Here is a 27998-nt window from a genome sequence, read left to right on the forward strand (position 1 = left end):
GAAAACAAGTGATAAACTGGAAGTATTAAGCCCTCATATATCAATAATCACCCTAACTGTAAATGGATTGAACTCTACAATCAAAAGACACACAGTGGCTGGATGGATTAAAAAACAAGACCCAACAATGTGTGGCCTCCAGGAAACACACTGCAGCTCTAAAGACCAATGGAGGCTCAGAGTGAAGGGATGGAAGATGATACTACAAGCTAACAGCAAACAAAAGAAAGCAGGTGTTGCCATACTTATATCAGACAAAGTAGACTTGAAGATAAAAAAGGCAATGAGAGACACAGAGGGGCAATATATAATGAAAAAAGGGACACTCCACCAGGAGGACATAACACTTATAAATATACATGCACCTAACACAGGAGCACCAAAGTACATAAAGCAACTATTAACAGACCTAAAAGGAGATATCAATGACAACACAATAATAGTAGGGGACCTCAACACCCCACTCACATCAATGGATAGATCATCCAGACAGAAAGTCAATAAGGAAATAGTGGAATTAAATGAAAAACTAGACCAGATGGACTTAATAGATACACAGAGAGAGAACACTTCATTCAAAAACAGCAGAATACACATTCTTATCAAATGCAAATGGAACATTCTCAAAGATAGACCATATGTTGCGAAACAAGGCAAGCCTCAATAAATTTAAGATTGAAATCATGTCAAGCATCTTTTCTGATCATAATACTATAAAAATAGAAATAAACTACATGAAAAAAGCTGAGAAAGTGACCAATATGTGGAGACTAGAACAACAAGGATGATTGAAAAAATTGAAGGAGAATTCAAAAAATATCTGGAGACAAATGAAAATGAAAATACACCATAGCAACTCATATGGGATGCAGTAAAAGCAGTCCTAAGAGGGAAATTCATAGCAATAAAGGCCCACCTTAAACAACAAGAAAACAACAACAAGAAAAATCTCAAATAAGTCATCTTAAACTACAACTAACAGAACTAGAAAAAAAAAGAACAAAGCCCAAAGTCAGCAGAAGGAGGGAAATAAGAAAAATTAGAGCAGAAATAAATGAAACAGAAATGAAAAAAACAGTAGAAAGGATCAACAAAACCAAGAGCTGGTTCTTTGAGAAGATAAACAAAATTGACAAAACCTTAGCCAGACTCAATAAGAAAAAAAGAGAGAAGGCTAAAATAAATAAAATTAGAAATGAAAGGGGAGAAATTACAACCAATATCACAGAATAACAAAGGATTATAAGAGAATACTATAAAAAACTACATGCCAACAAACTGGACAATCTAGAAGAAATGGATAAATTCTTACACTCATACAACCTCCCAAAACTGAATCAAGAAGAAATAGAGAATCTGAATAGACCAATCACAAGGAAAGAGATTGAAACAACAATCAAAAACCTCCCAAAAATAAAAGTCCAGGACCACATGGCTTCTCTGGGGAATTCTACCAAGCATTCAAAGAAGACTTAATACCTACCCTTCTCAAACTATTCCAAACAATTGAGGAAGATGGAACACTTCCTAACTCATTCTACAAGGCCAACATCACCCTGATCCCAAAGCCAGACAAGGACAACAAAAAAGAAGGAAAATTACAGGCCAATGTCACTGATGAATATAGATGCAAAAATCCTCAACAAAATATTGGCAAATCGAATACAGCAATACATTAAAAGGATCATACACCAGGATCAAGTGGGATTCATACCAGGAACACAGGGATGGTTCAACAGCCACAAATGAGTCAATGTGATACACCACATTAACAAAATGAGGAATAAAAACCACATGATCATCTCAATAGACACAGAGACAGCATCTGACAAGATCCAACATCCATTTATGATAAAAACTCTCAATAAAATGGGTACAGAACAAAGGTACTTCAACATAATACAGCCCATATATGACAAACCCACAGCCAACATCATACTCAATGGTGAAAAACTCAAAGCAATCCCTCTGAGGGGCTGGCCCCGTGGCCGAGTGGTTAAGTTCGCGCGCTCCGCTGCAGGCGGCCCAGTGTTTCGTTGGTTCGAATCCTGGGTGCGGACATGGCACTGCTCATCAGACCACGCTGAGGCAGCGTCCCACATGCCACAACTAGAAGGACCCACAACGAAGAATATACAACTATGTACCGGGGGACTTTGGGGAGAAAAAGGAAAAAAATAAAATCTTAAAAAAAAAAAAAAAAAAAAGTTGTTCAAAGCAATCCCTCTGAGAACAGGAAGAAGACAAGGGTGCCCACTCTTGCCACTCCTATTCAACAAAGTACTAGAGGTTTTGGCCAGAGCAATTAGGCAAGAAAACGAAATAAAAGGTATCCAAATTGGTGAGGAACAAGCAAAACTCTCACTGCTTGCAAATGACATGACTCTATATACAGAAAACCCTAAAGAATTCATTGGAAAACTAATAGAAATAATCAACAACTACAGCAAAGTTGCAGGGTACAAAATCAACCTAGAAAAATCAGTTGCATTCTATGCTTTAATAACAAACTAATGGAAAGAGAAATCAAGAATACAATCCCATGGAAAAAATAAAATACCTAGGAATAAATTTAACCAAGGAGGTGAAAGACCTATACAATGAAAACTATAAGACATTATTGAAAGAAATCAGTGATGACATAAATGGAATGATATTCCACGCACACAGATTGAAAGAATAAATAGAGTTAAAAAGTCCATACTACCTAAAGCAATCTACAGATTCAAGGCAATCCCAATCAGAATCCCAATGACATTCTTCACAGAAATAGAACAAAGAATCCTCAAACTCATATGGGGGAACAAAAGACCCCAAATAGCTAAAGCAATCCTAAGACAAAAAGAACAAGGCTGGAGGCATTACAATCTTTGTCTTCAAAATATACCACAAAGCTATAGTAATCAAACCAGCATGGTACTAGTACAAAAACAGACACAGATCAATGGAACAGAATTGAAAGTCCAGAAACAAAACCACACATCTATGCACAGCTAATATTCGACAAAGGAGCCAAAAACATACAATGGAGAAAGGAAAGTCTCTTCAATAAATAGTGTTGAGAAAACTGGACAGCCACATGCAAAAGAAAGAAAGTAGACCATTATCTTTCACCATATACAAACATTAACTAAAAATGGACCAAAGACTTGAAGGTAAGACCTGAAACCATAAAACTCCTAGAAGAAAATATAGGCAGTACACTCTTTGACATCAGTCTTAGAAGGATCTTTTCGAATACCATGTCTAGTTGGGCAAAGGGAAACAAAAGAAAAAATAAACAAATGGGACTTCATCAGACCAAAGAGCTTCCACAAAGCAAAGGAAACCAGGAACAAAATGAAAAGACAACCTACCAACTGGGAGAAAATATTTGCAAATCATATATCTGACAAGGGGTTAATCTCCAAATATACAAAGAACTCACACAACTCAACAACAGAAAAACAAACAACCCAATCAAAAAATGGGCACAGGATATGAACAGACATTTTTCCAAAGACGATATACAGATGCCCAATAGGCACATGGAAAGATGTTCAATGTCACTAATCATCAGGGAAATGCAATCAAAACTACACTGAGAAATCACCTTAGACCCATTAGAATGGCTGTAATCACCAAGACAAAAAATAACAAACGTTGGAGACCATGTGGAAAAAGGGGAACCCTCATACACTGCTGGTGAGAATGCAAAGTGATGCAGCCACTACAGAAAACAGTACAGAGATTTCTCAAAAAATTAAAAATGTAAACACCATCCCACTCAGCTATCTCACTACTGGGGATTTATCCAAAGAACTTGAAATCAACAATTCAAAGAGACTTATGCACCCCTATGATCATTGCAGCATTATTCATAATAGGCAAGAGGGGGAAGCAATGCAAGTGCCAACTGACTGATGAATGGATAAAGAACTTGTGATAAATATATACAATGGAATACTACTCAGCCATAAAAAAGAAAAAATTGTCCCATTAGCAACAACATAGATGGACCTTGAGGGTATCATGTTAAATGAAATAAGCCAGACAAAGAAGGACAAACACTACATGATTTCACTCGCATGTGGAAGATAAACACATGGACAAAGAGAACAGATTAGTGGTTACCAGAAGGGAAGGGGGTTGTAGGGGGGCCTAAGGGGTAAAGGGGCACATATATATGGTGACTGACAAATAATAATGTACAACTGAAATTTAACAATATTATAAACTATTATGACTTCAATAAAATTTTTTAAATGTTCAGATATTCATAATCAATACAAAAAAAATGAATTTCAATAGTAGAACTTGGAGGTCTTATCCACTTCAGAAACTCAAAATCCTACATCTCAAACATACTAACAACACACTATTAGCATGCATTAGAGTGGAATACTGCTAGAAGCATGAGTAAATCATGTCCACTATGTACAGCATGGAGCACTCTCCCATTCTATCATGCAAAGCCCCAACACTGTGGTATCCAATAGCAACCTGTGGTTTATTGTGCACTGGAAATGTGACTAGCCTTAATTGAGACGAGCTGCAGTATAAAATACACACTGAATTTTTGAAGACTTAGCATAAATAAGTAATGTTAAATATCTCAATAATTTTTATATTGATTATATGTAGAAATGATACTATTTTGGATATAATGGGTTACACAAAATATATTAACATTAATTTCATCTGTTTCTTTTTACTTTTTTTAGTGTGACTACCAGAAAACTTTAAATTACATACATGACTCACATTTGTGACTCACATTATATTTCTACAGGACAGCACTGTTCCCACTATAACAGAGTTCTCCTGTACCTAAACTGTTTATTCGTCCTCTGACAACAAATGAAATCCTCCTCATGATGATAAGAAAGATGGTGATAATAATAATGATGATAACACCTTAAATTTTACCAAGTACTTTCAAATATACGTCCTCATTTGATTCTCTTGATCTTTTCCTTCGATTTAGTACCTCTCTCCACATCAACTCAAATCATCACCATCTAGGATCCCTGCATTTTTGTAATGCTTTGGTTGGGAAAAATCTATTTTCCAGAACTGAATTAAAAACAGAACAAAAATATCAGGGCACTAGTAGATATAGCCTTTGAGGACAATCAGATTTCTATAGGTAAGTTAGTTTTTGGCATTTGTTTTCCCCCAAAGAAAGAGCTTTTGATTAATGTGTTGTGGTAGACAGCCAACAGAAGCAAGGTCCTTAAATGAAAATGTATACTTTAAATAAGATTAGCAAAAAAAAAAAAAAAAAAAGAGAGAGAGAGAAGGAGGGACAGAAACATCATAGTAATAATAATACTAATCTCCTCTCTGCACAAAGCACAAGTACTATGTATTCAAGAACATTATAACAGCTAAAGGAGTTTATTATTAGAACACTGCTTAGCCAAGGGAGTAAAAAAGAAAATGAAAACAACAGTTCAATGATTTTGAAGTTTTACTTTTTCCCAACCACTCTAAGTTCTCTGAGAGAACAAAAATTAGCAAAAAATCCATTGCTTTTCCCTGTATCAAATGATAGGCAGTGAAAAATCCCAGAGTCCCAACACCAAAGAGCAGTGTTACAATATTTTCAAAAATAGGCATTAGTAAGCTTAATCCGTATCAATATACCACTTTTCTCCTGGGAACGTTCAAATGCTTCATATTAGAGATCGTTTATTCCAACAATCATAAAGGAACTGTTAAAATTCTGTGGTCTGAGCAAGTGGGAGTATAAACTGGCACACGGACTTTGGAAAACCTTTCGGCATTATTTTCTGCTCCTAAGAACATATCCAACAGTAATGCATGCACATTTATATCAAAAACATATACAAAAATGCATTATTCATAATAGCCAAGAACTGGAAACAACCCATACACCTGTCAATAGGTAAATTCATACAATGAAATACTATACAGAAATAAAATGAACCAACGATGACTACATAATAACAGTGATGATTCTCACAAATATAACATTGTGTGAAAGAAGCTAGATATGAAAGAATATATACGGTATGGTTCTATTTAAATGAAGCTCAAAAAGAGGGAAAATTAATTTATGTTCTTAGAAGTCAAGATACCTATATTTGGCGAGGAAGAGAAGGTAGTAACTAGGAGGGAAGGAGGAATTAAGGGACACTGAAAATATTTTATTTCTTGACCTGGGCAGGGTGTCATAGATATGCTCATCTTGTGACAACTGAACTACACACTTACGACTTGTGTACTTTTCTGTATATCTATCGTATTTCCACAAAAAATATTTATTAAAAAAATAAATTTCTGTGGTCATATTAAAATTTTGTTTTATATTACTAATTAAGACCATTTGAAACTTAGGAATATTTTTGTTAAATTGAGATTTGTTTTTTAAAGAGGATTTTATCCTTAACATTACCTTCACATTTTTTACATTCACAGAATTACAGAGCTTTAAAGATAGAAGAAACACAATAAACTAGTTTGGCTCTGAGAGAGGTTAGGTGACTTGGCTGTGACTAAATTAATAGCAGTGATGGGAATAAAATTCAGAACTTCCATATTACATTGCAGGACTTTTAAAGTTTTTAATTTAAGTGGAGTTAAAGTCCATTAGAGAGACTTGGATTCCCTCTACAATCTTGATGATTTACAACACTAAAAGGACAAAAATTACAAGTCACTGAATGTCAGTCATTCATTCTTCCATCTCAGTTACAATAAAATAATGAATAAATCATAAAATAAGGGAGGAAAGTCATACTTGGCCTTTTGGTGGGGAACTTTAAACTGGTAACCCATGTACTTCAAATATTTTTTCAAAACTTACTCTTTATGAAGACAGTTATAGAATTTTTGTGTTCAACCAAATACTGTATTAAAAACAGGATAGTCTCAATACCTATCACCTCTTTCTCTTTTATTTTTGCAACTTGTTTATAGACAAGTTTAGGAGCAACAAATCAAGAGCTGCTGATTCCTGCTAGAAATGTACCTACATTTGAGCTACGGGCAATTCACAAGATCCAAGGAAGTAACCATTCATTCTCCTTGTTTCCTTCAGACTTTCAAATGTGGCAATTCTTCCTCCTTGCTTTTTTTTCTTTTTTTTTTTTTTAAGATGAAGCTGTTCTTCTGGCCCAGAAATTTGAAATAAGCTATGGCAGCATCCTTTAGGTCTGGTCTTTTCCTGTTTAACTTTTTTTTTAATATAATTATTTTGTTTGGGGGGAGGAGGAGGAAGCAGGGTTCTAAGAAAAGCTTTCATAACAGGTTCAAAAGTATAAAAGCCATTTCAAGTTCCAGACATTTGTAGCCTTTATTTCTTTAGTCCTTGAAAGGGCTTTTTAAATGTTAACAGCTAGGACAGCACTGCTTTCCTATACTGGTATTCCAGGCTTCATTTCCTTTGTAGTCTTGGGTTCTTCCCCACCCTCAATCCCCCAACAACCTCCATGCCAGCTTCTTTTTCAAAACAAAACAAACAAAAACAATTAAAAAAACAAGAGCGCGAGAGAAAGATTTCATTCATTATGATGTATGTACAGGCAGACTTCTAAGATCCCATAACCCTTGTAATTTAGAGTATTAAAACGTTTTTCCTTTAATTTCTTCCATATTTGATGATTCCATGTACCTATTTAATACACTTTCATTTTTAAAATGATGACATCACCTGCAAAGTTATTAGAGCTAAAATAGCTAAGAAGCTTTGTTAGACCCCTTTCCTTAGAAATGCTGAACACAATCTTTAAAAACTAAATGTCAAAAAGGTGCTCATTTATATACTCAAAAAAGAAAGAAGGCTTAAATCAATATAGGATACAGTATTTCATCCTATTGTATCTATTTTAGAGAAAAGTTACATAAATACAAAAAATAAGTCTGATACACTGTATTCCAAGGCCTTAACAGGAATTATTATTTCTGGGTGGTGAATTCGCAAATGTTTTTATTTTCTAATTTTCTTCTTGCTTATGAACGTATTTTAATTCATCTTAAGTGTACATGCGTTGTTTATGACAAAGGAAAATATTACTCTTAGTTTGAAAAATAAGTGCTGTATAGTACTTTTCAGCACATCTTATAGGCACTTCTTAAAAATTCATATATATACTTACATTTAACTATATGTGTATTATATAAGTAGATAAAAATTCTAAAGTATAATTTGCAAAATGGTAAAATCATAACTCTCATATAAATATAAAAACATAAGGGGTTGGCCCCGTGGCTGAGTGGTTAAGTTCGAGTGCTCGGCTTTGGCAGCCCAGGGTTTTGCCAGTTCAAATCCTGGGGGTGGACATGGCACAGCTCATCAAGCCATGCTGAGGTGGTATCCCACATGCCACAACTAGAAGGACCTACAACTAGAATATACAATTATGTACTTGGGGACTTTGGGGAGAAGAAGAAGAAAAAAAAGATTGGCAACAGATGTTAGCTCAAGCGCCAATCTTCAAAAAAAAAGGGAAAAAAAGGTGCCTGGAGCACTAGGAATACCGTTAGCACTCACTAAAACCAAAAGAGAGTCAAAATGTTGTGCCAGAGATTTTATTTAACTGATTAATTAATAAGGAAATCAGTAAGAAGTGAAAAACAATTTATAATAGAATTTGACTTACAGAGATTTATATTCTCTACTGGACAAAATCTATTTGCATTGCCAAGAATAGGAAACATTCGCACTGTTATGGGCAGAAAACATTTGCATTGTTTTCAGTTTTCTACAATTTAGCTTTTATCCCTATAGAGTTGTCAAATAGCCTAGTCAATCAAAGATGATCAAAAGTGCACACTCATTTAGAATCAGATGAACACTGGAGGGTCCCTAGACATTCAGCATTCCCTTGAAAGGAAACCCAGTAATCACTTTCGTCCATTTCCAAGTCTTTGACAAATTTTCCTGATGTATTTTACTAACTAGTAAACTGAATTAAAACTATTACAATTAAAACATAAATTCCTTGAAGATGGAAAACATAGTGTCCCTTTCTATGTATCCCCTAGAAATGTTTAGTAAAGTGTTCTGAACTTACTATGTACGTAATCAAGGTATATCACAAGATATGTGAGGTAGTACAAACTTTAGAAACTTCAGACTAGTTTAAATGATGCAACATTAGCAAATTATAAATCATCATGAACTACTGATATATGAGATAGGAAAAACTGTATAAAGGAATTTTGAGTAATTTATATGTATGCAATATAAAATCACAATCACAAACACAAATGTCCATGAAGAAACAAGCGTTAACAAAGCACGATCAACTCTGAGGTTTTCCACCAGTAAGTTTTCTACAGTAGAGAAAATTTTAAGAAAGAAAACGTTAAAACTGAGAAAATTCCATCTACTAAACTGAATTCTCCGCTCAACTAAGAAATGATTGTCCTCATCTGAATTTTACAATACAACTAAATCCAAATCAGAGAAGCACAGTTTGATGAAGAAACAGGCCCAAAGAATTTCAGCAACTCGCCAAGGTCACACAACTACTTAGATAGCCAACAATACCTGTTAGTGTAAAAATTATAATTCACAGTAATCCTATATTACAATAAAACTGAATCATAAACATAAAAGTATTCTAAGAATTGCTGGACACAGTAATGAATGAATTGATTACTAGATACAAGCACATTTTTTAGATTATTGGTTTGAAAGAGAGTAATTCTTTCATGGAACTAAGCATCTCAAATTTGCAGGCAATGGATTACTCGCAAGTTTTCACTCAGTAAACATCATGTATAGCATGTGTGAATTGACTCTACATGGAGCAGCATAACACAGTGATTAAGAACATAAACACTAGAGCCGGACTAGGTCATCAGCTCCACTATATTTAGATATGTGATCTCAAGCAAGTTATTAACCTTTATATGCCTTAATCTCCTTGAGCAAGTTTCTTTATCTGTATATGCCTCAATTTCCTCATCTGTAAAATGAGATAATAATAGGAAATACTGTGTGAACACTGTATAAATTAACATATGTAAAACACTTAAGGAAGAAACTGGGCACAAAGTAAGCATTACCAACATATTTGTCAAATCAGTGGTTCTAAAAATGTAGTCCTCAGACCAGCAGCAGCATCTGGAAACTTGTTACAAATGTAAATTTTCTAACCCATCACAGTTGTATTAAATCAGAAACTTTGGGGTAGGGCCCAACAACATAAGCTTTCACAAAAAGTCTTTCAGGTGATTCCGATGTGCACTAAAGTTTGAGGACCATTGGTGAAAATTAGTAAGATTTTATTTCTTTGTCTCTGGACTTACATAAAGCCATCAGTATATACAGCCATTAGTACATTTGGTGTTGCGCACACCTCATCTTTTGTCCCAAAACTACTCAAAGATTTAGTTTCAAAACTGAAGGGAACTTCACATCCATTAGGACAGTTACAATCAAAATGACAGACAATAACAAGTGTTGGCCAGGATGTAGAGAAATTGGACTCTTCACACATTGCTGGTGAAAATGTAAAATGGTGCAGCCACTTTAGAAAACAGTCTGACAGTTGCTCACAAAGTTAACCCCAGAGTAAGTAAATGCCCTGGCAATTCCACTCCTAGACATCTACCCACAACAACTGAAAACATGTTCACACAAAAACTTGTACACAAATGTTCATAATAGCATTATTCATAATAGTCAAAAAGTGGAAACAATCCAAATGCACATGAAGTGATGAAGGGTTAAACAAAGTACAGTATATCCACACAGTGGAATCTTATTCAGCCATAAAAGGGAATAAAGTACTGATACATGCTACAACATGGATGAACCTTGAAAATACTACGCTAAGTGAAAGAAATGAGTCACAAAAGACCATATATTGTATGATTCTATTTATATGAAATAGCTAGAATAGGCAAATCTATAGAGACAGAATGTACATTAATGTTTGGCTAGGGCTGGGGGAAGTGGGAGGGAAATAGGGAGTGACTGCTCATGGATACAGAGTTTCTTTTTGGGGTGATAAAATTGTGATGATGGTTACACAACTCTGTGACTATATTGAAAAACATTTAATTGTGTACTTTAAATAGGTGAATTATGTAGTGTGGATTATATCTCAATAAACTTATTATTTAAAAAGCCTAAAGGCATATGCGAAAACATTGATGGAAAACACTTGCCATATAAAAATTGATGCAATAACAAAAATATGTACCTAAACCTAAATTATATTATCCTGGAAATGAGGGAAGGAAGAATAGGGCAAAAGTAAAGGTGCTAAATTCTTCATACATATAGGGAGTCATGAAACACTGAGCCATTATTTTACTTTTTTGTGTGTCTGTATGGGGAATATTGGCCCTGAGCTAGCATCTGTTGCCAATCTTCCTTTTTTTGCTTGAGGAAGACTGTTGCTGAGCTAACATCTGTGCCAACCTTCCTCTATTTTATGTGGGACACCACCACAGCATGGCCTGAGGAGCAGTGTTAGGTCTGTGCCCAGGATCCAAACCTAAAAACCTGGGGCCACCAAAGCAGAGTGCGTGAACTTAACCACCACACCACCAGGCCAAGCCCTAAAACCCTTTTTTTAAAAAGAAAAAAAGTCCCCTATCATTAATAAGGTTTATCACTTAATCATTCCTCCCCCACCAAGTTGCAAACTCCTCAGGTAAGGGATTATACATTATTTATTCTGGTTTTCCTCAAATTTAGCACAATGTATCTCATATACTAAGTGCCCTATATAAATGTTGAGTTATATTAGCACAGTGGAAAGTGCATGAGTTTTTGGAGTTAAACAGGACTGAATCCCAGCTTAGCCACTCACTCAGTAGCTATACAATTATGGGAAAGTATTTAAATTTTCTTAACTCTCATTATCCATAAAATAAAAATTCTTCCAAATTGTTGTGAAGCTGTGAGAGCAATTATAAAAAGCACCTAGTAAAGCATATGGTGCATAATGGATATTCAATAAAGAACAGTTATAATTATGGCTCCAGAAATTTTTTTTTAGTCTCAGGTAAAACAGCAGCCAGGTTTTTTGCACATAGCGTATTCATCAGAGCTTTTATTTCCTCTTTAGGTTTTTTAACTATGCTCGGTTATGACTACCCTTGGTTGAGGGAATATTAAGATATGCACTCAACAAACATTTATGCACGCCTACTACACGCTAAGCCTTGGGTATATAAAAAATGAGGAAGGCATGGTCACTACCCTCAGGAAAGTATTTCAAAGTTCTATTAGTAATAAGGCCTCCTCTCCTTGTCTTTACTACCCAGGAAAGAACAACATTGCTGAGTTTCTGGGCCTTAGATGAGATACCACTCTGTTACATTATATAATTTCACACTTCCTACTTTAATTCAAAAAAATTTAACTATTCTATGGCAGGCATTGTGCTGGAAGATACAGAAACAAAAATGAAGATGGAACAGTCTTGATCCAAAGAAAGTATTTCAGAGTTCCACCTGGTACACAGTACTATCGAGTTTCTGTGGCATATATGCATTTCTATTACGCTGTATCATTTCATTCTTACCGATAGCCTTCTGTATATGAAACAGTAAAATCTGATAACATGATCCAGTCTTTATTATTTCCTATGTTACTTTTTGGCTTGTGATCTTGTTTTATAACTTGAAGACTTAGCCATCCAGGTGCCAACGAATCTGGTGAAGAAATAAAAGACATGTTGCTAGCTCATTGAACTTCTCTGGACTTTCACCAATTACTAAAGTTAGAACTATTTAGTAACTATTAACCTTACTGATAGACCTTTTTTATTTCAGAATTCTTGTAGCAGTCTAAATTACCTATTCAGCCATCCCATTTGTTTATTGATAATAAAGCTAAGCGTTTTAAATTGTATATATTACAGTGTGTCAAACCTTCTGGAGGTGAACGCTAGTCCATCCTAGAAAATTCTGCAACTGTAATTTCATTGTAATTATATTTATAGAACCTTTGTAGAATCAGAGATAGTATTAAAATATTTTAATTCTTAGTAAAGAGCAAGCAACCACTTCCAAATAATACTTTTTCTCCCCATGGATTTACTCTTCTCCTCCTTGATCTGCAGTTTATGCTCACCAGAGGCTTAACAGATTAAGGTGCCCATGCTTGGTTATAAAATATGACCCTATCTGAAATCTTTTTTTCATATTATCCTAATTAGTATCCTTATTCTTTTGCTTCCAAAATAAAAGTGCAGAATTTGGATATATGACTGGATAAATTAAAAAACTGTCTTCCAATGGTCACAATTCTATAAATATTTCAGCGATCATCTGAAATCTAGCAAAGTAATACTATTTCTACACAGGCGGTCAAACTAAGTAACTGCTGAGATGAGAAGCTAATAGTTGAGCAGTTTCACAGACTGCTTTCAGTCCCAACACTCACACTAGATCTATACTATCATCACTTACTGAGTTTTGCTTAAAAAACAAAAGTCAAACTTTTGATCAAGGTCCAAAAGCTTCAGGATAAACAAGAACAAAGATCCTAACAGAATATTAGGGTTAAAGGCAGCCAGATTCAGGCCTGATTAAAAACTCAGAGATGTTGATACAGTATGAATAAATTTCCAGTAACTCAAGAACAGCTTTAGCTACAGGGCTTTCTGAGTAGACCACTGGTTGCTGGGAGAGAGGGGGCAATCGGGAAGGACTGCTTAATGGGTGCTGGGATCGTTTCAGGGTGATGAAAATGTCTTGGAATTAGATAGAGGTGATGGCTGCACAGAATTGTGAAGGTACTAAACGCCACTGAATGGTACACTTTAAAATGGTTTATTTTACGTTATGTGAATTTCACCTCAATTTTTAAAAAGTGTATATTTTTTTAAAGGAAAACAAAAAGATACAGGCTTTCCGGCAGAGACGGCCTTCACCTGGTGAAGGTGCAAATGGGGTCACTCCCCACTTCCCACGCCGCCGTGTGAAAAGCTCGCTGAACTCCCTCAGGTGGACCCTTGTTTCAGGAATAGCCAATTAGCTGGCACTTAACACCATATTGAACTCATTTCGGTGACAATGAGAAACCGGCAAAATATTCATCAGAATCTTCCAGAAAGCAACACCGCCGGTCATCTAGAAATCCCCTACCAGCAATAGGGACCACCAGGGTGGAAACGGTAGAAGCCATTTTTTTTTTAGTTTTTGTCTTGAGGGGAAGTACCTGTGAGGATTCAGTAAGCCTCAAACATTACATTTAAACCCAGGTGCTTAACCATGACAGATGCATTTGCCTAAGGGGCAGCGTCTCACAGGGAAATGCCAAAACTCAGTCTAAGCCTCTTCATGGGGCGAGGAAGCTTTCACCTAACGCTCACCGCCATACCCATCCGCGGGAAAGCTCCCTCCACTAGCCGAAGAAGGCGGAGCCTCAGAGGGCACTCCCGCCACACCCCGCGAGCTGCGCCGCTGGGCTTACTGGGAATGGTAGTTTTAGACATCTATCCATCTCTTTTGTTCAGGCCAGTATGAAGAGAGCCAGAAAACTACAATTCCCAGAGTGCTCCGGAGTGGCGAGGGGCCGCAGCGGTGACGACTGTGGCGGAGAAGGCCCGGAGGCGCTCTGCGTTCTGGAGTGGCGCTTCTTGGGCTAGTGGCAGATAACAGGGGGCTGGCGCCGCGACTGAGGAGAACGGCGAGTCGGTTCGGCGTTTCGCATCGGGGTCCCCGCAACGATGAGTGCTGCCAGGGAGTCCCATCCGCACGGGGTGAAGCGTTCCGCCTCCCCAGACGACGATGTAAATAACAATGGCGGCGTGGATAAGGGTTGAGGCCTACTGAAGGTTGGGGTAGGCCGGGAGGGGTGGATGTAGAAGGAAAAGCGCCTGAGGCCCGGACGGGGAGGGCCGAGGGGGAGGATCTAGAAGAATGGGAAATGTCTCCTTTCTGTAATTAGGGTCGGAAGGTTTGAAGAGGCCCACATGCGAAGACCAGAGACCTGCGTAAGCGGAGGGGGGGGGGGGGGGGGGGGGCGGGGGGCCGCGGATCGAGGAAGGAAATCCAGAATGGTCGAGAAGTGAAAGGGCTTAGTGAGGGAATCACGTTTGCCTCTTTGGGGGCTGATGAAGGTTTTTTTGTCGAGCCTTTCTACTCAGGGTAGAGGGGGCAAGACCCTCCCTGTTTTAGACTTAAAATGCTCCTGTGACAATGTCAAGATGTTCGTGCATATTTGGACGGATTTTCCGGCCGAAATTATTTTGGCAATGTACTGTTAGGAGTAAACCGAGAACAGTATTGAACGGAAAAATTGTACCGGCGGAATACTTTGGTAGTGGCGCATGGTGGTGAGGTCTAAGACGTTGAGACCTAGAAGCCCATTTTGGTGTCAAGTACCTCCCTTCCCTCTCCGCCCTCCCAAGTTTGTCAGTTTAAATAGCAAATCATTCATTCCTTCAAATCCATTAAATATTTACTGCTTTGCCAGGTGTTGGGAATTCAAAGATGAATAAGGATAGTGCTTATCCTAGCCTTTTTGTGTGTTTGTCCTCGCTCCTAGCGCAATGTCATGGAGACTGCAGTAACCAGTAACTGGTCCTTCACACAATGGATAACTGCCGTGGGAACGTTGATGGGAAAATTTTCTGGAGGGGGCATGGAGAGGTCATTTTAAGGATAATGAAGGGACGACATCTAGCTTTATTTCGGTTATTGTTTAAAGCACTATCAATTTCTGAACATGTAGAATTCTTCGTTTTCTATAGTGCAGTTCCATACCTTTCATAATACTTTACTTTGTTAACCATGAAAGCCGCACTGGCTACTACGAGTGCATCAGTTGTAGCAAATGAGATGAAGTTAAGACCCACCCCTTTTGAGTGAGTGGTGGGGTTAGGTCCGGAATGGTAAGGCTCCTTAAAGAAATTGATTTTAGCTTTGCAGAAAAATTAGTAATCAGTAAAGATTTGAGGATGAACAGTTATATAGTGAGATTTATTCATGCCCTCTGTTCCTCCCTACAACTGGCTTTTATATCTTTTCTGTTAATATGGTCATTGTCGGGCATTTATCTAGGCTTTTGAGTGACCTGGGTGTCATTTAAAAGCTGTTGCATTGTTTTCCTCCTGGTATTTAACTGTGACTTGACTTCTAGAATGTCAGGCATGTATTTTGCTAGACTCAGAGAAATAAGCTTTTTAGCTTGATGGAAAACTGTTGGTGATAGTAGGTAATTTAACAAAGTTGTTAAAAGAAGTTAATTCTCTACAGCTTCTGATGGAATCAGTTTAAGCTAGGTGACCTTTAAGACTTTTTTCCAGTCTTATAAGCATTCTCTTTGAAGGAGATGGTTATAGTTGCCATTCAGGATTAGGGCCTAGGACCTTCACACACTATCTAAAAATGATTATGTTACTAATTTTATCTTATAGTACAATACAGTAACCTGTTCCTTAATAGTGCTTTTTTTAAGTCAGTTTCTTTCATATGAATTTTATTTTTGTTGGTAATTGGGAGTTATCTTTAAGTACTTGTTTTTAAAATATTTTTTAAATTATATATATACGAAAATTTTAAATATATTTTACATAAAAATAAATATATATAAAATATATCTTTATATAAATATATATATATATATATATTTTTTTTTTGGTGAGGAATATTGTCCCTGAGCTAACATCTGTTGCCAATCTTCCTTTTTTTGCTTGAGGAAGATTATTGCTTAGCTCACATCTCTGCTAGTTTTCCTCTATTTTGTATGTGGGATGCCATCATAGCATGGCTTGATGAGCAGTGTGTAGGTCCATGCCCAGGATCCGAACCTGTGAACCCCAGGCTGCCAAAGGACAGCGTGTGAACTTAACCACTATGCCGCCAGGCCAGCCCCTAAAATATGTTTTTAAAATATACATCCAAATTGTAGAAAATCAACTAATTATAATATGTAGTTGATCGACAGTTTCTAATGAACATCCATTGAATGTAAAAGATAATCGAAGTTTTCTTTGCCCACTGACCTCACGTGTAAATGGGGGTAACAGAATCTTTTAAAAGATAGTAAAAGTAGATGATAAATCGCGGAATCCAACTCAAGGAAAATGCTGACAGTGTTAGAAGTAAATTCTCAGCATTACCACATTATGTATTGAGGAGGTAAATTGATTGCAGTTCCATAATAAAGGGTATTAAAGATGAAGACAACTTAAAAATGGTTTCATTGGTTTGATTGGAGTGGAGAAGTGAAAGCTATCTTTTAGGGAATAGGAGGAGTGGGGAGGTTAATTTTAGTAACTGGTGGAAGACCTCTGAGAATGTATCAGGCACCCATGTGCTTTTCAGAATGCAGCTCTTGACAAAGGTACTTGCCGTTGTATACTAAGGTCTTTGAAAGGAAGAACCAGAAGGACTTCATGACTGAAGAAAACATTAGGATTAGAAATTGTAAAGGAAAGGTTATTTATGTAAAGATCTTGAAGATATTTGCAATTTTAATAGAGAGTTTGGGAAAATTTTGGTTTTTAGGCAATTGCTTTATTTTTAACTGTAGCGTATATATTTTTATAACTATAGTTGATAAACTGCTTTTGCATACTGTCTCATTTGATCATGTACAGTATGATGTGGGAAAAGCAGAGGACTTAAAGCCAGAGGATCGAAGCAAGTCGCTTAGCCTCTTTGCCTCAGTGTACTTATTTATTAAATGGTCTCTTGAGAGACTAAGTGAAAAGTGATTTGTAAGTTGTAAAACATTATGCAAGTCTTAGGTGGTGTTATTCTTAAGACAGTCTTTTAAAGAAGCCTATGTAGATAAGGAATTAAAACTGAGAAGTTAAATCCCAGGTCCAGGCTCACAGAGAGAAAGGAATTTAGTGAGAATCAGAACTTACGCTTCATTAGTACTTCAGTTTTTATTTTTTTAACTATATTGAGGCAAAAAAAGTTAGGAGCTAAATTGGTCTATGAAAAGATTATGAGCTGTTAGTGGAAAGAAGTAGCCATTTGGAACTTATGTAGCTGAAAGGAAAGCATGAAAGCTTCTAAGCCCGTCGCTAAACGTCATTTAGAAGAACAGTAAGTGGATGTCCACTGTGGTACAAATACTTTAACTCTCATATGTCCAGGAGAAATGGTCATCAGTTTCTTTTATATTCTATTAGTCTTTTACAAATAATTTTCAGAAGTAAGAATAAAGGGACAATGAAAAACAGCTTTGTAGAATTTTAATATGAATTTAACCATAGCAAACCAAATTTCTCTTCCACATTTTCCTGACAGATATACCCAAAATGATTAGCATCCTCTGAATACAGCTAACTGCTTATCAGTTGTCATGTGTGAAACTGGAACATATAATTTCAGATTTCAAATCTGTTTCTAATAGATTTTAGCTTTACTGTAGTTCTTGCATTTGCATCATCAAAATAAAATACTTGAAGAATTTTTTGAAACCTTTGCGCATAATTTTGTGTTGAAAAAGGAGGTTGTCTGCTCCATAATTGCAAAACATTTTCATTTTTAGGTTATAAACTCAATTAGAATGATCAGTAATCCATCGAATGTTTTCATTTCTACATTCCTTCTGGTCACCTTTGTATACACACCTGGCTTCAGCATTTGTCCACTTACAAACCATATCAAGTAAACTTTGGTGTACAAATATCATAAAAGAGGAAATGAAACAGTCACATCTTTTTAGAAAAACAAAATACTCCAGGCTCTTATTACAAAATGTTGCAAGATGAAGTCCTTCCTGTTGAATGACTCCCTAGATGAGAGTACCATATTTCTTTTTTGTCCTTTTTTATTTTCTTTGTCTCATTGATGCCTGGTTTGGAGAAAAGTTATCTAGTATTTTATCATCCAAAGACTCATAGTCTAAGATTTTTGCATATATAATTAATTTTGCCATCATCATTAGTTTAGAGTACACTACCTGTTATTTTGCATTCACCACCTTATTCGTCTAATAATTGTGAAATGCCTTCTGTCAGTTTTCAATTCTGAATTCTCAGCTGTGTCCAAAGAAAGCTAGAAGCATACAACAGAGAGGTGATATCTTCTTGAAAGATGATGCAGTGCTTCAGACAACATCATGAGAAAACTCTTCTACCATTTTTCTAATTTCTTATTTTAGTAATGTTTAGCATAGTTGGAAATAATTGATGAATTACAATGAAATCTTACATTTCTTTGAAGATATAGGGAATTATAATGAAGTAATTCTTAACGTTTGTTTCAAGATATAGAGAAAAATATCTCTAGGATGCTATAATAATCTTAGACTTCTAAGAGGGTTCAATAGACCCATTTGATAATTATAAGATAGAATGAGTTTTATTCTGTTCTTCAAAAAAAATTAATTCTCGGGGCCGGCCCAGTGGCGCAGCGGTTAAGTTCGCACGTTCCGCTTCTCGGCTGCCCGGGTTTTGCCACTTGAGATCCCGGGTGGGGACATGGCACCGCTTGGCACACCATGCTGTGGTAGGTGTCCCACATATAAAGTAGAGGAAGGTGGGTACGGATGTTAGCTGTGGGCTAATCTTCCTCAAAAAAAAGCCAAACAAAAAAAAGTTAATTTTCTCTTTGTTCTTTGGAAGACCTGTAAGAAAGAATAAAAGTCATTAACATATTGATCCTTACAAGTAACTAGAAAGGCTCAAAAAAGAACGTGAAAAACAAAAACTGGGTCCAGTAGACTCTGATGTTATATTGTCTTTTTGAATATCTTTAAAGCCAGAGCTTTTTAACTTCAGCTTACAACTGGCAGCCATCAGGGTTCAAAGTACTAGGTGCCCTAGGGCCCTGCAGGCTCCAGGGCAGTAGGTCTCAAAGTGTGTTCCCCCGACATCAGCAGCATCATCATCACTTAGGAGTTTGTTAGAAATGAAATCCTCAGGCCCCACCCCAGCCCTACTGAATCTCAAACTCTTGGGGTGGAACCCAGCAGACTGTGTTTTAACAAGCCCTCCAGGTGATTCTGTTAGGTGGAAACTTTTGAGAACCAGAGCTCTGGCTGCAAAAGAACCAAAGGCTTCTGCCTTGAGGTAACAGAAAGAGAGTATGTTTTAATTCAAATATGATGCGTGTACTTAACTTCCTAAGTAAGAATGAGCCCCGTTTATTATTAAAACTGACAGGAAAAAAACTTGAGATTTATTGGTAGCCTTTAAATTTTTTAATATTTATTATGCAAAGAAAAAAAAATAATTGGCTAATTTGTTTTCCAGCTTGGATCTAGCAATTGGGAGGCAGCAGACTTAGGTAATGAAGAAAGAAAACAAAAGTTCTTGAGACTCATGGGAGCTGGAAAGGTGAGCATCAGACAGTATATGTTTTTATTTTTTCTGTGGAAATAATGCCTTTTTTGTATGTTAATTGAGAAGGACTGAATACACTTGGATCCCTTTTTCCTGTTCTGCATGATTACTTTAGGCTTTGAGAAATAGAGCCGGCCTAACCGAGCACTTAAAATGTATACTATTTCTGAGCCACTTCTAGGATTCCGAGTGCCTCTGAGCAGTAAGGTTTAAAGACTATATAGAGAAAAACAATTTGGTTTGAGGAGGCTCCTATGGAAGAAAGAAGATGTGAAAGTTTATGATTTGCCATCTATTAGCTTGATGATTTGATACAAGGTATTTCTGGGCAGACCACTGGATAGGTCTTTCATATTTTATAGCGCCTCCCAGCCCTTGAAATAGTAGGCAAGGGAATAGCCTTTATCAAAAACCTAATTTTAAAAGTGTTCATTATATTTTAAAATCCCTTTCAGTTTGATTAACAGAAGATATAGAAAATAGGTGCCAGGAAAACATCACCTATTGGAAAAAACCCTTCTTGTTCCTAGCAGTTCATTTTTACATGCAAATACAGTGATCTCTAGACATTTATTTTTTGCAAGCAAGTAAATTTACTTTCCTAACATTGTCCCAGTAGTCTTCCTACAAACCTAATGTGGAAGAAATAGGAAAACTTTATTCTCTTATAAGCTCCTTAAAATGAAATTCTGCTCTTTGTCTTTTGTTATTCATATGGGAAAGCATTCATGCATTTTCCCAACAATTATTGACCATCTACTACATGTCAGGCACTGTACTAGGTCCTTGGGGTCACATAGATCAGTAACGCATGTTTGGAGCTATCATGTAATGGAGGAAACCAGATAGTACAATATAGAATTATAATTGCTATGAAAGAGCTACCCACATAGTGCTGTGGAATCAACAGACAAGGGTAGCTAACTCCAGCTTAGGAGCACAAGGAAGCTTCCCACAAATAGAATTGATCTGAATCTGAAAGGATGAGTTAGCCAGACCAGAGCGCTGGGGTTGAGGGTAGGGAAAGATCATGGAAAACATTAAGACCTATACAAAGGAAGCATTTGTATAATATCTCATTAATCCAGATTTCTCCATAATTTGCAATTTGTTACAGAAAGTAGTCTGAAGTTTCTCTTGGTTCATGCAAATAAAAGATTTGCTAAGGATATATAAAGTAAGTAAGAGTTTATGGGGCATGCTTAACCTAGTAGAATGAAAACTCTTTTAAGTACTTAGGAAGAACACCCTAACGTAAAATGTATCAGATTTAGCTACAAGTAGTCAATTATATCTCAGTAAAACTGGGAGGAAAAAACCAGATTGAATGATTTAAAAAAAAAAAATTGGCTATCAATAAATGGGCTGTTCAACATACGTTAAATTCTTTGCAATATTGTCATGTTAAAATAACTTGATGCCATTATGTATGTTCACATCTTGTTAATAAGATGTTTTCTGTGATCTAAAGAAGCAGCATATTGAATCATTGATGTGCTTGTGTGTTAATGGCTTCTAAGGCAATAAGCATTAATGCTTGAAGCTTTTCAGTAGTGTCATCTTTGGGAATGGAGAATATGTCTGTCATCGTTTCAAAATAGGAAGATTTGTTATTTACTGTATCTTCACAGATGATTGGTTAAGATTGCTTTGCAAAGTCTCATTTAATCTCACCTTCACTCTATTTTAGTGAACAGTTTATTTCATTACCTTACATAGCTGAATATAAACCACAAAGTGGATTGCACCTAAGTTGAGAGTAATTATATAGCCTGATAATTGGTAATGAGTCAGATTTATTTTTATATTTTATAGAACTAGATTCTTTTAAGTTCTATTCTTTTTGACAGTTTGAGATTGGGTGTTCATTTTGGTCATAGAAATGAGCTAGCTATTTGTGATGTTGTAAATACTAATTATTTTCATTTTTTATATTTTGAAGATCTATCACTTTGTTCATGTAATTCTATTATTTCATTTTTGTCTAGCTAAATAATCTCATTTGCTTTCTCTCCATGAGATATGTCTGAGGCATCAGAAAGAGAAAGTGGGAAAGTTAAAGCAACTCATTTCACAAGCGTTTTAAGAAAATGTTTAGATTGACTCAGTTTTCTTTATTTTTTTTAAGATTGGCCCTGAGCTAACATCTGTTGCCAAGCTTCTGTTTTTTTCTCTTCTTCTCCCCAAAGCACCCCAGTACATAGTTGTATCTTCTAGTTTGAGTGCCTCTGGTTGTGTCGTGTGGGATGCCACCTCAGCATGGCTTGATGAGCAGTGCCATGTCCGCGCCCAGGATCAGAACCAGTGAAACCCTGGGCCACTAAAGTGGAGTGTGCGGACTTAACCTCTCGGCCACGGGGCTGGCCCAGACTCAATTTTCTAGTTATCTATCCATCCCATTTAAAATTCCAACTTGATTTCTACGTACTCTTTACCCCCTTCCTCTGCTCTGCGTTTGTTTTAATGGCACTTACTACCTTCTAACATACTATACTTACTGATTTTTTTTCCCCTCCACATCCCTACCCTTGCTAGAATATAAGTTCCGTAAAGACAGGGATCTTAATTTAGTCCTTTTTCATCACTGTATCCCAGAAGTCTGGAACAGTGTCAGGCACATAGTAGATACTCAATGATTGTGTTAAATTAGTGGTCTCAAATTCTAATACATTTTCTGCCTTCTTATAGAAAGAACATACTGGTCGTCTTGTTATAGGAGATCACAAATCAACATCTCACTTCCGAACAGGTAAGAAAGTAAAATATAATTAAAGTGGAGGTGCTAAATTTGAAGTATGAAATATTTGTAAATATTTCGGGATATTCTAACTTCTGTGTATAGTTGTGTTGATTAAAATATTAGAATTGGAAATGTATATAATAGATATAAGCATGTAATTAGTATATGCTTTGATTTTTTAAAAGATTTGGGAGGGGCCAGCCCCATGGCTGAGTGGTTAAGTTCACGCACTCTGCTCCGGCGGCCCAGGGTTTCGCCAGTTGAATCCTGGGCACAGACATGGCACCACTCATCAAGCCACGCTGAGGCAGCATCCCACATGCCACAACTAGAAGGACCCACAACTAAAATACACAATTATATACCGGGGAGCTTTGGGAGAAAAAGGAAAAAATAAAATCTTTTAAAAAAAAAAAAAAAAAAAGATTTGAGAGTATACATCAATGTAATATTCTGCCAAGGCACTGACCTTTTCTTGTCTTCATTTTTACTGATTCACAATATGTATTTTAATTGTAGTGAGGCTTTAATGCCTCATCTTGCCAACTGTAGTATGTATAAAATTGATCTTTTTAGTTTTATAAGTTATTTAGTAAACAGTGTTTTAGTTGGCATATTATACTGGTTTTTAGTTTATTCACTGAGTTTTACTTTGAAATCTTTGAAGAATATAAACTCATTGCAAAGCCTGAATAAATTAACTCTTTCTTTTAATTTTAGGGGAAAAAACTTACTAAATAAAAACTGGAAATGAATTTGAATTTGGATTTGAATTCAGTCTGCTCAAAAGTGAAGTTTTCTACTATTTAAAATTGACATTATTAACAACAGGGCATAATGACCTAGATATATTTAACAAAACTTTTAATTACTTCAATTAACTTTATACTGACCTAGAATATGTAGCATATTTTAGAAATTAATAGGTCTTTTATTTTTCTGGTGTTAAGCAGTTATTTCAAACTGATTTGCATTGCTACAAAATCAAAGAGTTCCTGAGCTTTGTAGAATGGAAATATATTTCACTGCTGCATTTACTTTTTTAAACTGGGGCCTTTATGAGTACAAATAATGCTAAGCATACCATTTGTGTTTAAAAAGTGAAATTTCTTTTATATTTACAAATTAAAATGTCACGCACAGAAAGCTTCAGTGGTATTGGTACTATTCCAGTTCTTGAGAGGTAAGTTCATGGGGATTGTTTAGTATTCTGCTTCATAACTTATATTCGACAGAATAGATAAAAAAAATATATATCAAATGTGTGATAAATAGGTTTATGTTGTTTTAGTAAACTGATATGCAAAGAAAGGCATAAAGGAGATTCATTATAGGGTCATTTTATATAGCTATTCTCTGAACAGAATGTCACACCTTTTCATTATTTCTGTTTAAAGACAAGCTTTTGTTTGTTGGAGGTTTTTTTTGTATGTGACTAGGAGAAAGCTTTCATTTTCAAGAGAAACAGTTTATTAGACTATAAATAAGCTAAAAGAAATAATGTTCAAAGTTATTGGTAATTCATATTTATAATGTCTTCAGGGAGTTCTGAGACTCGTATGGCTGGTTTGAATTATCACATGGAAAAATAGAAGTTCTTCACCTTTTATAAATACTTTTGTAGTCCAGAAGGTTGGTTACTAAAGAAGTAATTAGAAATACAGTCTTCAGTTATATTGTGTCTGTTAGGTAACTACTCGTGGTATAAAAACCCATCCACAAAATTCGTTGTAAAATTAGTCACAGAGAAATCAGCCCTGAATATAATAGCATCTGTATTATGGGTTGTTTTGTGTAATCACATATTTTTATTAATTTGACTGAAACATAACCAAAGTACACTGGACATGCAGGGGAAGAAGACAAGAAAATTAATGAAGAACTGGAGTCTCAGTATCAGCAAAGTATGGACAGTAAATTATCAGGAAGATATCGACGACATTGTGGACTTGGCTTCAGTGAGGTAGTACTTAATGTATTTTCATTAAGCGGGAAGATGATCGATTTCCAATTTGATGTCCTTTATACATGTTAGATTACTCTAGCAATCAAGAATCCTGTATCAAAAGCTTTCTTTATACAGTTACTTAAAACGTTTTTATATACCCAACTAGATCTTTGTAGATGGAGATATTTTTGAGTTTTATAAATATATTTTCTGATAGAAACTTTTTGTAAATTCTGCTCAGATAATCATTAGGGCACATCTTAAATAGGCATGAACAACATACTAATAACTTAGATGAAATATTTCATGTAAAAACTGGTTAAGGAGAGTTCTCAGTTGTTTCCTAAGTCATCTCTTACCATATTATAACTACTGGTTAATTACTCCAAAGTAAAGTAATATGTAAAACATTGATAACTGTTTTCCACATTTCATGGACCAGTGGTTAACTTGCCTTATTTACTTTAAGAAATATTGTTTCTTTCAGGAAGATATAATACATTGTTTTCAGACTAGGGGGAGAGGGGACAGGTGAGTGGCCTTTAGAGCCCTTTCTTAAAACAAAATCCTACTCAAGTCCCAGTGTATAAAACACAGGAAGATGCCTGAGTCCTCGGCCCTTCCCTTGGCAGCCTCTAATCATAATAGTCATTGATTTAATGGCTAGAGTGGGCTGTTTTAAGACTGTGGCAAAAATGAGGGTCTTTCCCAGTTTTTGTACTGGTTAATTGTATTTATTTTAAGAGCCTGTTGATTGATGTTCCCAGGTGGAAGATCATGATGGAGAAGGTGATGTGGCTGGAGATGATGATGATGATGATGATTCACCTGACCCTGAAAGTCCAGATGACTCTGAAAGTGACTCAGAGTCAGAGAAAGAAGAATCTGCTGAAGAACTCCAAGCTACTGAGCACCCTGATGAAGTGGAGGATCCCAAAAGCAAAAAAGATGCAAAAAGCAACTATAAAATGATGTTTGTTAAATCCAGTGGTTCATAACTCGCAAACACTTAGTCTTTGTATTAAAAGTAAGCCTTATTGTTAGAATGCACAGTGGAGGACTGCTTGTAGAGCACAGACCTTTGTATTATAATTTTTAAAAAGGCTCTTTTAAATAATTACAAAGAGTGTTTGCTTTCAGATGCCATGGGTTACACTTTTATGGGCATGACTATAACCATTTTTGTAAAGAGTGAGAGTTGTATAAAATAAGAAATAAATACAGTACTCAATTTCCTTTCATATTAGCATCATCAAACAATCTCACCTTTTTACCCCTTTAAATACAGTTATGGGGGAGATACTATTTTTTGTTTGTAGTAGCTGTTTCATCTCTTTGTTCCTTCATACTTTTCTCTTATAAAAAGTTTATCTGATACTGTGATGTGTTCATGAAAAATACTTTTATTATACTTTGTTATAGTAGAACTATTCATCATGGATATTTCTGCTGCCAATAACAATCTAAAGTAATGTTGGCAAAAGATTTAGGTACTTAGTTTACTCTTAACTGATTCAGCTGTCCTCTTTTGGACCAAAGCAACATGAGAGCAAATACTTTTCCCACTTGGTAGCATGGAGTTGAAACTCTTATACATTTGGAATGTTATGATCCCAAGCAGTCTTGATAGCATTTGAATTACATTGTATGTTAGGTTTTTGATAAAATTTGGCCAATTTTTACAGAAGAAATTATTTCTCTGATCATTTGGTCCTATCTATTTAGGAATATGTAAAACTGGATTTTTTTTTTTTTAAGGTAATGTGTGACCAAAGTTAATTTTCTTCCTAAGGCCTAAATAAAGAGAAAGCAGTTTCCCATATTTGGTTGTCCTACCTTTATCCTCATTATCTAAAAATGAGGAGTAGGCTTTTTGAACAAGAAGTTGAAACAAGTTCTCTTCATTTTATCCCAGTGCTGTTATCTTGATTATCTAATTACTAAAGAGTAGTAGTGCTTTATGATTTTATTGCTGCTTCTGTTGGAGTGAGATTAGAATCATCTGACTGCCGTTTTGGGTTGATTGTACAGCAGATTAACACAAACTGCATTATGGCCTAGTCAAGGAGCTTTGAGTAAATGGGTCCAAAATAATGTTCTAAGTAACATGTTCAAAGGCTTGAGTCAAACCTGTTTGTTTACTGAACTATTATATATCTAGATACTTAAGTATGTGTTTGATGTGTTTGATTTTTAATTATTCCTATGTCATTTTGAAATTTAGAATGTGTTAGAGGAGTATAGCAACTAGAACAGGTGATTCCTGGTTTATGCAATCCATCCTGAAATATTTTTCATATATCAAACTCCAAATGTTTGTTTTTAAATTGTTTTTTCTTATTTCTCACATTGCTTTATAATAGGTGCTACCCTATATGGTAAAATACTGAGTCAATGGGTAGTGGACAGGATGTATGATATTTAACAAATACTTGGTTTAAACAAGTTTGGCTTTATTCAACAAATTTCAGTTTGGCCACTGACTTTTAAATAGTCTGTAGGGTTGCTTATTACAACTAACAAGTAGGAACTGAAGACTGAATTATGTTTAAGAATGGAAGAGGGAGAGACCAGAATTATGTTTTTAGAAGTATTTTCATCAATTTATTGTTTAAATATGCTGGGTTGTTTTTAAGTCTTGGTTCTTATGTGTAAATAGAAGAGCCACCTTCTAAAATAACTACACTGGTAGACCTTTTTTATTCATCTCCAAATAGAGAAATCCTCATACTAATTAATTCATATATTATTGGACATTAACATAATTCAAGATTGGAATAAATTTAGGTCTGTTGGTCCATGTGGCCTGGTGTCCCAGCACCACATTAAACATTGTGGGTGTCTTTTAAGCATGAACATTGGGTTTTGGGGTTTTTTTTCCTTATCAAATTGGGGAAGGGGGGACATTAAAAGAAGACGGATGCCATGCCATCTTGATATCCCTACTGAAAAAGTACCGGGTGGGAAAATACAAATTATCTTTATGCAGTGAAACAACTATTCAGTGGAGAGTTTAATGGCACCTTTTCTCTATCACTGGTAATTTCTTACCTGAAATACACTCCTTCCAAGTGAGTAATGGAAC

At 35.7% G+C, this 27998-nt stretch overlaps 1 protein-coding gene across 2 annotated transcripts; it reads left to right on the plus strand.

The window, feature by feature from the left end:
* Window positions 1-14453: 14453 nt before the first annotated feature.
* On the plus strand, window positions 14454-27769 carry C6H11orf58 (chromosome 6 C11orf58 homolog). Of its 2 annotated transcripts, none has more exons than XM_008529499.2 (5): window positions 14454-14708; window positions 20136-20219; window positions 22914-22974; window positions 24819-24928; window positions 25681-27769. In XM_008529499.2, the coding sequence occupies exons 1-5, from the start codon at window positions 14646-14648 to the stop codon at window positions 25909-25911; spliced, it is 549 nt and encodes a 182-aa protein (XP_008527721.1). In that variant the 5' UTR covers window positions 14454-14645; the 3' UTR covers window positions 25912-27769. The 2 variants fall into 2 exon arrangements, with proteins under 2 accessions (XP_008527721.1, XP_070482570.1); XM_070626469.1 differs by having other exon boundaries at window positions 14558-14912.
* Window positions 27770-27998: the final 229 nt, after the last annotated feature.

This window comes from Equus przewalskii, chromosome 6 (genome assembly GCF_037783145.1).
Source record: "Equus przewalskii isolate Varuska chromosome 6, EquPr2, whole genome shotgun sequence".
In the NCBI taxonomy this organism is placed as follows: Eukaryota; Metazoa; Chordata; class Mammalia; order Perissodactyla; family Equidae; genus Equus; species Equus przewalskii.